At 50.8% G+C, this 10,967-nt stretch overlaps 2 protein-coding genes across 4 annotated transcripts; one reads left to right on the forward strand and one right to left on the reverse strand.

Annotated features, from left to right (window-relative positions):
• Positions 1 to 6: 6 nt before the first annotated feature.
• OARD1 (O-acyl-ADP-ribose deacylase 1) lies at positions 7 to 3,400 on the forward strand. 3 transcript variants are annotated; one of them, XM_027695230.1, is made up of 6 exons: positions 7 to 144; positions 611 to 678; positions 1,336 to 1,480; positions 1,589 to 1,647; positions 2,345 to 2,457; positions 2,776 to 3,400. In XM_027695230.1, the coding sequence occupies exons 2-6, from the start codon at positions 643 to 645 to the stop codon at positions 2,876 to 2,878; spliced, it is 456 nt and encodes a 151-aa protein (XP_027551031.1). In that variant the 5' UTR covers positions 7 to 144; positions 611 to 642; the 3' UTR covers positions 2,879 to 3,400. The 3 variants fall into 3 exon arrangements, with proteins under 3 accessions (XP_027551031.1, XP_027551030.1, XP_027551029.1); XM_027695229.1 differs by lacking the exon at positions 7 to 144 and adding an exon at positions 161 to 329; XM_027695228.1 differs by lacking the exons at positions 7 to 144; positions 611 to 678 and having other exon boundaries at positions 1,145 to 1,480.
• A 985-nt stretch (positions 3,401 to 4,385) lies between these two features.
• Positions 4,386 to 9,325, reverse strand: APOBEC2 (apolipoprotein B mRNA editing enzyme catalytic subunit 2). The gene is made up of 3 exons (XM_027695219.1): positions 8,931 to 9,325; positions 5,187 to 5,734; positions 4,386 to 4,668 (listed from the first exon to the last, which is right to left on the reverse strand). The coding sequence occupies exons 1-2, from the start codon at positions 9,053 to 9,055 to the stop codon at positions 5,194 to 5,196; spliced, it is 666 nt and encodes a 221-aa protein (XP_027551020.1). The 5' UTR covers positions 9,056 to 9,325; the 3' UTR covers positions 4,386 to 4,668; positions 5,187 to 5,193.
• Positions 9,326 to 10,967: the final 1,642 nt, after the last annotated feature.

A 10,967-nucleotide genomic window follows, 5' to 3' on the forward strand; every position in this document is an offset into this window, starting at 1 on the left:
GTGGGGCGGGATCCTCCATGTGGTGTGGGGCGGTAGAGCCCCGTCGCCGTGAGGGGGCTCTGGTTCAGTGTCGGCTGAGGCTGTGCCGCCATGCCCCCGTGAGGCGGGACCGCCGTGTTGGCTGAGGCGGTATCGCCGTGCGGGGTGAGGCGGGGCCGCCATGTTGTGTGAGGCGGTACCGGCAATGCCCCCGTGAGGCGGTGCCGCCGGAGTCCCAGTGAGGCGGGGCCGCCCTTGCGGAGAGGCCGGAGCGATGTGGGCGGTGCTGGGCAGGCTCGGCGTGGCGCAGGCCGCGGCCCCGGCCCGGCGGATCGCTGTGCTCACCGCGGGTGCGGCGCCGGAGGGGCCCTGTGGGGCGGGAGGAGGAGGAGGAGGAGGAGGGCGGTAGCAGCAGCCTGGCGGTGCCCGCTGTGCACTGTCCCAGGGCCGGTCCCCCCCCCCCCGGCCGGAGCTGTGGGCGCAGCAGGCGCACAGGCCTGCGCAGGCCTCCCTAGGTGCACCGGCCTCCCCTTGAGCTGTTTCAGATACATCAGCTTAGCCTCGCACCCTCTGCACCAGCCTGCTGCCAGCCTTGGCGTTCCTAACAACTGTTTTTCTCTCATCTTTCCAGCCGCAGGAGCCTTCTCCATCCCCCACGTTACCATGGCCACCCACTTCTCCAAGGATCAGGAGGAGAGAGTGCGTAGGAAATGGGTTACGTGGGATATTGCTGTGACACGTGTCTCTGCAAAGAGCCCTTCCCGCGATTACAGCCCCAACAGCAGGGCACTGGCTGCATCCTGCAGCTTTGGGGGGCAAAGTGGCTGCTAGTGCAGATTTTCCTGTGCTTTTGTCCTTCTGTTGGTGATTCAGATGCTGCACAACAGCACAGAGCTCACCTTGCTGCCCAAACACCCAGCACTGACACACTGGTGGTGCCGGGGGGTGTGCACTGATCCAGCTGTGCTCTATCACATAATTCTCCTTTTAAGCTTTGATTTTGTAAGATTAACTGCTGGGCTGACACGTGATTCCTGTAAGTGATCTCGTAGTAAAGATGGTTACCTGTGTGGTGGTTTGTAATTATGTGTACAGGGTTTGTCCTTCTGCATCTTGGGGTTTGTAATTACGTGTACAGGGTCTGTAATTCTATATATGGGGCTTATAATTCTATATATGGGGCTTGTCATCCTGTACCTGGAGTTTAAAATTCTCCGTGTGGGGTCTGTAACCCGCGCCAGCTCATCTGTTAGCGAAGCGCGTGTCAAAGCCTGTGCAGGCTGGGCACATTCCCCGTGCCCGGGGCATTCTGTGCCCACCTGTGCTCTCTCTGCTGTCTTTGCTGCCCGTGCCCAGCTGCGGGAGGTGAAGGGGGACCTGTTCTCGTGCCCGCCGTCGGACGCGCTGGCGCACTGCATCAGCGAGGACTGCCGCATGGGCGCCGGCATCGCCGTGCTCTTCAAGAAGAAGTTCGGGGGCGTCCAGGAGCTGCTGGACCAGAGTGAGTGGTACCTGCAGGAGCTGCAGGGAGGGCTGGTGCTCCAGGCTGTGCTCGGGGCTCCTGGAGTGGATGTGGGTGTTTTAAACGTGCTGTGATTTCTGCTCGCAGAGAAGAAGACGGGGGAGGTGGCTGTTCTGCAGAGGGATGACAGATACATTTACTACCTGGTAAGAGTTGGGGTGTCACTGGGGCACCTCCCTGTAGATAAACTGTAGTATCCAATATCATGAAGTTTTTAATGTGGGGGTTTTGGCCATGTTCATGGAATCACAGAATCCTGGAATGGTTTGGGTTGGAAAGGACCTTAAAGCTCATCCAGTCCCACCCCCTGCCATGGGCAGGGACACCTTCCACTATCCCATCTTGCTCCAAGCCCTGTCCAACCTGGCCTTGAACACTTCCAGGGACAAGACAGCCACAGCTTTCCTGAGCAACCTGTGGATTTTTTCCCAGTATCCCATCTAACCCTGCCCTCTGTCAGTGTGAAGCCATTTCCCCTTGTCCTGTCACTCCAGGCCCTTGTAAAAAATCTCTCTCCATCTTTCTTGTGGTCTCCCTTCAGGCACAGGAAGGGAGTTTCTGCAAAGGTTGTCTTAGGAAGAGGTGTGAGATGTGTTACTCAAACACTGCTGGTTGAGGAGCAGCCAGGCTGTTCCTGTGCATGTACATTTAACCTTTACATGGACAGAACTGGCTGCTGAATTAGAGTATTTTAAGCTGTGAATGTAGTGCTTTGTTCAAGTCTTTCCACAGTAGCAAATCCGGGTGGGGATTTTTGGAATGTCATGGAATATGTTTTATGACAGGCAGTAGTCTGCAGTGGTCGTGCCAAAGGCACAGCTGACCTTTTCTGTTGTGACATAGATTACAAAGCAGAAGGTGTCTCACAAACCAACCTACGAGAGCATGCGGAAGAGTTTGGAGGCCATGAGAGCTCACTGCCTGCACAACGGGGTCACAGACATCTCCATGCCCAGGTGAGGAACCAGGGGCTGGGATGGCACTACTTGGGTGTTTCGTGCCTAGAAGGATGTTTGAGGGTGAGCCCCTGCTGTGAAAGAAGAATCCAAGTATCCACCCCTATCCAACTCCTCTGTTCGGCTGGGCAGATGAAATTTGCATTTCCCAGTGCACTTCAGTACCAACAAAACACATTCGAGTGGTTTCCTTGTTCTCACTGTGTTCTGTTGGTTTATGGGGAGCTGAGCTGGGGCCACTTCAAACTGCAGCTGCTCCAAGGGCTGGTTGGGCACAGCATGAGGCCATTCCAGCTCCTGGGATGTCTTATCTTCCAGGATTGGATGTGGACTTGATGGCCTGCAGTGGGATAAAGTTTCGGCGATCCTCGGGGAAGTGTTTGAGAACACTGACATCAAGATCACAGTTTACAGCCTGTGAGCAGAAGAGTCGAAGAGCCCCTTTTCCCCCACTTTGGGAGTGGAAGCTGTGAACTGCCAAGGGGGGCCTGGGGAGCACGTTCTGGGTCCGGGGTCACTCACTCCTGGGACAGTGACAGAGGCTTCCAGCAGCAACAAGCTCCAGAGGAGTTCATTTGGGTGTTAATTAGAAGGTGGCAGCGGTGTGGTGGAAACCCTCGGGGTGTTCCCAGTGTGTCCCAGCAGCCACCAGGTGTCACTGGGCCTCCACGCAGCTCCTGCGGCTCCTGGGCAGTGGAACGGAGCTGCTGCCGCTGGGGGAGTTGTTTGGTTTCTGGTTGGGGTCGGTGCTGAGGAGCTGCCCCAGGGAGCCCTGTCACTGCTGTTCTGCAATGTCCTACCTGGCACTCGTTCACTTCACCTGTTCTTGCAGGGGTAACAGTTTAATTTCTCCCTTCTAGCCACAAATAGGGTTTGATGGTTTTGTGTTCACTGAGGATCATGCTGTGATGTTAAATAAATAGTGCCCTGCTGTTGGATCAGAGCTCATCCCTGTGGCTCTTCTGGGGGAAAGCTGGAAGTGTGTAAATACACCTTGGGGGTGTGTTTTATACAGTATGTGTATGATTTATAGTCTGCAGAGCTGAGTTTTTGGAGAATCCAAACGTGGGAATGACTTGTGCTCTGAAAAACTCACAGTGTGGAGTTTGGAGTTGGATTTTCACATTTCTTTGTTCACTGCATTTGTAGTTCAGGTTGGAGTTCATCACCCATAGCAGAAGCAAATCAGTAACACCCCTTGTTCATCAGATTGTTGGAAAACACCTGATTTTGGAAAGTTTGTGGCAGTTGCTCAGTTCTGGAACTTGACTCCCCATTTCCTTCATGTTTGGTTTCCCACCCTCCCACAATAACAAATCTTTTTCACTTCTTGTACTGAATGCCCAGAAAAGTTCCAGGTGTGCTGAATAAATGTAAAAATGGGACATAACAGTTGGGAAGTTTGTGGCATAACAGGGTTCCTGGTTGGATTTCCCTGGGAATAGAGTGGGTGGAGCATTCTCTAGTCTCAGCACTGTGATCCTGCTCTCCAGTGCTTGTGTGTACTCTGAAAGTTTTTTTGGCATACAGTTCTCCCTTCTCAGCTACGAAATATTCCCTACGTGGCTGTCCTGGGATGTCCTGTCCCACTTGTCAGGTTCAATTTAGGACCTCTTGCAAGTAGAGAAGAAGGAATAAACAGGGCTTTGGCTTTTGCAGTGACTTCCCATTTTATTTCACTTTGCTTTTCCCAGTTTTATATCCCAAATATCATTGCACAAGGGGAGAAGGTGTTCGATGTGTTTGAAATCAAGTTGTTGGGCTCCATCACAATTTAAAGCAGAGCTGTTGGCTCTGAATTAAATCACAGCTCTGACTGTTGGGAAGAACAGAGGGAGAAAACCTCTTTTTCACTTTAAACCTCTTTCTTTTTCCCATTTACGAAGTACAGAGTTTCTAATGTATTTATCTAACCAGCATCTTTGTTCTAAGATCTTTTCCCATGAAGTATTCCCAGAATGTGATCCCACAGTCTGTCCTGTAGGTCACTGCCATCCCTTTCACCACAGCATGGGTTTGGTTGGGGCAGGGAGGGGGAGGAACAAAATACACCCAAAAAAATCCCAAACACCAAAGGTCTGTGTTCATAGTCCCACAGGGCTTTGTCTTCCAGAAGCTGGTTCTCCATCCTGCTGGAGTCAAAGCTTTGGGAAGTGGAGTGTCCCAGGTGTCCAGGTCTGTCACTTCTCTTCGTAGATCTCTGAACAGGTCCTGGATGAAGAGATACATATTAGAAGTTTTAAATGCTTTGTGTTTCGTGCTTAAATAGGTGACTCTTTAGTACCCCATCAAAAAACCCAGGGAATTTTGCAATTGCAATTATTATTTCATTTAATGGTGTTTTTTTAGGGGGTTAAACTTCGTGGGGTGAGGAAAATCCCCTTTTCACTACATTCCTCTCCCTGTTTCCACCTGTGTCCTGCATATCATCCATGTGGGGAAAACCAGGTGTTCTGGTGGCACCTCGTGACTCAAATACCTTTTAATTCTTTATTCCTGGAGGTGTTTGCTCGGAGGAGAAAAAAGAAAAGCTCTAAATCCCTTAGGAATCTGCTGGGGGGAGCTCCTGCCATGTTCCTGCCCTGGGAGGGGAAAGTTCCTGCCTGAGGTTATTCTCAGTGTTCAGGTACAGGTGAACCCAGACTGTGACTGAACTTGGCTCTGGGTTATGACTTAATAAGAGAGGAGAGGTAACGTAACACAGGAGACGAGTGGGAATCATCACTCACGTGAGCCTCAGTGCAGGATCTCAGCCAGCTTTTCCTCGTAGTACTGGAAGTTCTCCTGAATGTCCTCCCACGGCACGAACGACTTCACCTCCTCCCCTTCCTCCTGCTCCACAAAGTTCTGCCAGACATACTCAAAGTCTTGAGGCTTCATGATCCTCAGCTTGCAGCCGGCCTCCTTCATGGCGCGGAGGGCGTCCCGCACCTCGGGCTCGTCCCACATGAAGAGCCTGCCCACCATGATGGTGAGGCGCAGGGCCCCGTTGGCACGCAGGGTGTCGGCGATGCGCCGGGCACAGCTCACGCAGGGGCTGGAGGACACGTACCAGGTGACGGAGCAGCGCGTGCCCGCCTCACACCGCGGCAGGATCGTGTCCAGAAAGGCCATCTCGGCGTGGGCGGCCGCGTGCTCGTCCTCCAGGTACCCCCGGCGCGTCGCTGACTCCTTGCCCTGCGTCTCCATCACGTAGCACAGGAAGGTTTTGTTCCTGCCCGAGCTGTATTCCACGTTCCGGAACTGGAATTTGAAGAATATGGCTGGGAGGCGTTCCCTGGGGAGAGGGCAGAGCAGAGAATGTCTCAGAGGCGGGTTTGGGTCGGGGTTGGGGCGCTGGGGCAGTTCCTGGGGGGACTGTGGACAAGCTGCTGCATCTCCCTGTGTTTATGTATTAAAAGGTTTATGTTGTGACTCTTGTTTACTAAAATATCCGAGATCAAATCCAACCTTGCTATGAAAAGGTGTGTTCCCTGCTCTCTGCCCTGGATAATGAGTGGTTCTTGGGTTGACAATTCTTTAATTGGTGACTGAAGGCCAGCTGTGGTGACTGACAGAAGCCACCCCTTGCCTTGTTCCAGAGCAAACTCTGTAAGGCCACAATAAGTTGTGTTACAATAACATCATGTATTTAAATACAGATCACATGGAGCTTCCTGCCTGATTTAACTCTCTGACAGCAAAGGGGATACAGCAGCGAGGGGGTTGGGTCTGTGTTTTCAGGAGCAGTTGAAGCAGCAGCGACTGCTCTGGGATGGATTGTCTTGGAGATGGATTTAGTCAGCCCTTCCAGATGGATTTTATTGCTTATCTCGGCGTGTGTCTGAGATTATCTGGGATGTTCACCTCAATCTGTGCTCCCAGCAGCATGGAATATACATCACTCCAATAAATGACTTTCCAATAGAGGATATAAACAACACTAAGGCAGCCCCTTCCAATGCCTGACAACCCTTTCCGTGAAGAAATTCCTCCTGATGTCCAACCTGAGCTTCCCCTGGCACAGCTTTTCCTCTCCTCCTGTCCCTTGTTCCCTGGGAGCAGAGCCTGACCCCCCGCCCCCAGCTCCACCCTCCTGTCAGGGAGTTGTAGAGAGCAAAAATCTCTATGGAAAGTTCTTTTTAAAATTATTTTCAGGCACTGAACTCCCACAATACTCTTAATAAATCACCTGCTGTGACACAACTCACCTGAGGGGGTGGGAAGGTAAAAGTTGAAACCTTCATTCTCCAACTGCTCTGAAAAGCATCATTAAATGGTGATTTTCAGTGATTTCTAAATGCTCAAACCTAATTTGTCAAAGTTTTCCCTGATTAGCAGTCTTTTGTCACCTGTTAGATCATATTGAGGCAAAAAAGATTGAAACTTCGAGGCAGAACCCTCAGTCTGTGAGAATCTCACTGGCCTGGCCAAATAATGTGATTTAAGGTGCTGAAATCAGGTGGGCTGAGGGAAAGAGCAGCTGCCAAACGTGACCCTGGCACTGTGTGTTGGGCAGGAGAGGGGAAGGAGAACTTCTAATGAGGGGATTGAAATGGGGATTATCTCAACGGAGCTGTAAATGAGCAACAGGAGCCAAGGGGTCACTTCTCACTGCTGTGAGGAGCCTCATTTACACCTGGGGAAAGTGTGAACAGCGTGTCAGACGTCAGGAAATGCTCACAGGTTGGGATTACAGTCAGCCAGGTCCGTGTTCAGCTGAATACCAACAAAAAAAAATGGGTTAATATTCTTAAAGTGAGTAATTGGCTTCCCAGTGCTCTCCTGTAAGCCGGGCTCCTCCGAGCTGGAGCAGCAGCCTGAGAACTGGGCTGTGAGTCATGAGATGCCCCTAATCCCGGGGCTAAAGCTGACATGACACGTAATTGGGTTTAAGTGCTTCCATGGCTGCAGTTGGGTGTTTCCTCATCATGCACATAACTGGCCTGATTGGCTGAAAATTTGTACATCATGAGAAAAATCCACTCCGAGATCACAGGTCGAGGCCTGTCCTGAACTCCCACTGTCCCTAAAATGAAAGTAAAAACCCCTGGGGTTTCTGTACCTCTTTCAGGGATTTCTGCTTCACTTCCTCACTCTCACCTTTCCAGGATAGAAAATCCTGTCAAATCCTCTAACACTCGTGGCATTTCAACAAATAATTTAATTGCAAGATGATGCTGAGAAAGGATTTTTCAGCCGTGATTAGCACAGATCCTTGGGGTTAGCAAGGAAGTTTGAAGATGCTGTTCCTCAGCATTTCTAATTGTAAACTGGGTGCTCTAAGGCTGAAAAATCCAATGTCCTCACTGACAGTCATTTTAGTACATTTTAAGTGTTCAGAAGTTGGTCCAATGGCTTATAGTCACAATTTTTGGTGCCTTAGCTCCATTCCTAGCAGAGGGATGTGCTTTTCTTAGAAGCCACTGCTTGGCATTGTTATTTCTATGATTGTGTGTGACAGAGATCACCCCGAGAAGGGATCTTTTCAGAGCAGACACATTTTGAGAAGAAAATGGAGGGTTTTTTCAGCCCTGCACAGGAATGTAACCCAATTTTGTGACAGCCAGAGGTGCTGTCCTGCCTCACTCATCCTTGTCAGAACACCAGCCAAATTTCATCTGCAGAATCTTCCTCACCAGTGCCCATGGCACAGGCAGGAGGATCCCAGGGGGGATTTTAGAGCCTGGCCTGAGCCTTGTGTTCCAGCAGCTGGAAGAAATGGTGGCTTTGCTGTATTTGCTGGGCCCTGCCTTGGTGAGTGATAAGGGGGGAATGACGAGGGGCATCTTGCTACTGCTGCAGTGAGCATTTGGAAACTTGGAGGGAGCAGATCCTGAGGGTTTTTCCTACTTGCAGCTGTCAGTTATGGCTGAGGGTTCAGCTTCCAGCAGGTCCCAGTGGTATCTGCCTTTCCCAAGGGCCGGGCTCGCTGCTGCTCTGCTGCCTTTAAAACTGTCCCTTGCTTTGGAACCTTCCTGCAAGCTGGGCTTTTTATGAAAGTCAGGTTCCAGCTGTGGCTGTGGAGCCCTCGAAACTCTGAACCTTCAGGTCTCTTGAATTATCTGTCCCTCAGGCCCATCAAGCAAATCAGCCATAGCAGGGGTGTTTTTCCTAATCCGCAGGTAGAGAAACTCTCAGACAAGAGCCATTGATCACAGCTAGAAATCAATATCCAGCTCCCATCAAGGCCAGTCCCTCCATCCTGATACCCTCAGCCAGCAATGCCGGGACTGCCTGCCCTGGGAGGGAACCAGCACTGCACAAACAGCCCCCTTGATATCAAACCAGTGGCTTTGTGTGCCTGCCTGCTGTGAATCCACCTTTCACAGCTCTGCAAAACTTTTAACAAAATCCCACAGTAAATTTTAACCCTATTCAGAAATGCACTGGCAGAAGATGCTGCTTTCATTGCCCACCATAAGAGCTGAGGCAGAGCCCTTTGAACATCCCCCCTTCACTCCCACCCCCGTGTTTAAATCCAAATCTCTCACCCCGTCACGATTTCAAACGGTGGCAGATCTTCCCTCTTCACCTTCTTCTTCTTGCCCTCGCCCTCCTCTGCGTTGTCGGGTTCCCCGTTCTGGGCATTGCTGGGCTCCTCCTGCTTCTCTGCCATCTTCTGCACTACAGGGGTGTTCACTTGTGGCCACTGGGAGAGAGAAAGAGCAATTTCTGAGAGCTCTGGGAGCGCAGAGAGGAGGGAAAACAGAGCTGGGAGTTCCTGCCCCAGGCACAGTTGTCAGGAACTAAATATGGAACAAAGCAGCAGCGACAGAGGCTGGTTGGGGTAGGGTGACCCAGGGCTCTCGGGTGTCACCTCCTTCCCCTGCTTTCTCCAGCTCCTTTCAACAATCCCTCCTGCTCCCCTTTTAATTTCAAATTAAGTGACAACTTCGCTGTGGGCGGGATAAGCAATGGGTGGAAATCCTGGAAGCACAAGTGTGTATTTATCCGTTCCTGTGACAGACACCTGGCACAGGGAGAGCTGGAGCTTCTCCATCTCCTTCCTCTGCCAGCTGATCCTCTTGCTGACCTTGAAGGACCACTGGTTTGGCTCAGGCACGAGGCTGAGCCATTTGGTTTGCTGAAAAACGCCTGGTTTTGGTGGATTTGGCCTCATGGAGCATCCCAGCAGCAGTGCCCAGAGGAGCAGGAGCCCTATGGTTCCTCCCACCCTGAACACGGGAGCTGGGCAGGGTGAAATCCCATTGTTGGAGCTGCTGTCAGATCCTGCTGCTGGAAATGCAAGCCAGAACCTTTTCCCAAATATCAGAAATTCCAAATGGAATTCACAGTGGGCAGCAGTGCTGGTTCTGCCCCTTGCTCTGGACTTTTCCTCCCCGTTGCCCAAGTGTCCCATCAGTTCCCAGTGTCCTGGGATATCTCTGGGCTAGGGGAGGTTCTCTCTCTCTTTTTTTTTCCTTCAGCATTATAAGAAATTCTTCCAATTTCTTACTCTAAATTTTAATCATTTAAACTTAGTATTAATCCCACATGAGCCAAGCTTAAGGAAGACCTGGGTGAGGTTTTTCCAGAGACTGATCCTGGCATGGCACCGGGCAGAGGAGTGGGCAGTGTGTGGCTGTGCAGGAGTCGTGTTGGAACCAAAGCACATTGGAAATCAAACCTTCAGTACTGTGGGCTCTGCACTTAGCTCAGAACCCACCACCATCAATATCTGCATTCATATGAAATATGCAGCTGTATTTGATTGAGTATTCAGCCAGTACTTAGTGGAAATACCACTCTTAGTTTGGAAAGGATAAACTGTATTCCACAGAGATCAAATAGGTGGGAATACCTGCCTTGGGGCCAAAGTCAGCCTTTGTGATCCTGTCAGAGTCAGCTTTTTAGAGGTTTTGGAGGAGCCTGCACCATCACAAAGTGGAATAAATTTGTGCAATTGGGCAGATCATTTATTATCATAGGAAATTAATAATACATTATAATAGATAATTTACAATATGTAATAAATTATTATAATAGTTCTGCTACCTCCTCCAGCCCCCTTGCTATCAGCCTGCCTTTCTGTGCTGAATATCCTTTGGAGCTTTTCCTCAATGACATCATTACTGCAGTTTTTGGGATAACTTTTCCCTCTGTTTGCTGGTGATGGGGGTTGTTTATGTGGTGACTGACAGAGCACAGGGAGTTCTGTGACAACGCCTCGATTTGACAGGTTCCAAGGATTTGACAAGTTCCAAGACATCCTATTCATGGAACATATATCTCTCACGGTGCAGAGTTTTATTTATTTTCAAGCTTAAAATACTTTCCTGGAGGGCAGGTGAAGTGCTTTGCCTCCTGCGTGGTAACTCCAGTTGCAGCTCCCCCGTCCCTGTCACCTCTGACATTTCAGGCGGTGCCTTTGGGGAGGGGAATCCTCTCCCAGTGACTGACAGCTTGTTTCCTTCTAACCCTTATGCTCTAAAGCAGCATTCCAGCCCCTCTCCAGTCCCTCTGACCCGCTTTGCTCTATTTTTGGAAGCTCTTGGTGGCTGGGGTCCCACCTTTCCTGCAGCCTTTAG

Source organism: Neopelma chrysocephalum, unplaced genomic scaffold, assembly GCF_003984885.1.
Source record: "Neopelma chrysocephalum unplaced genomic scaffold, ASM398488v2 Primary Assembly neopelma1_100, whole genome shotgun sequence".
NCBI lineage: Eukaryota > Metazoa > Chordata > Aves > Passeriformes > Pipridae > Neopelma > Neopelma chrysocephalum.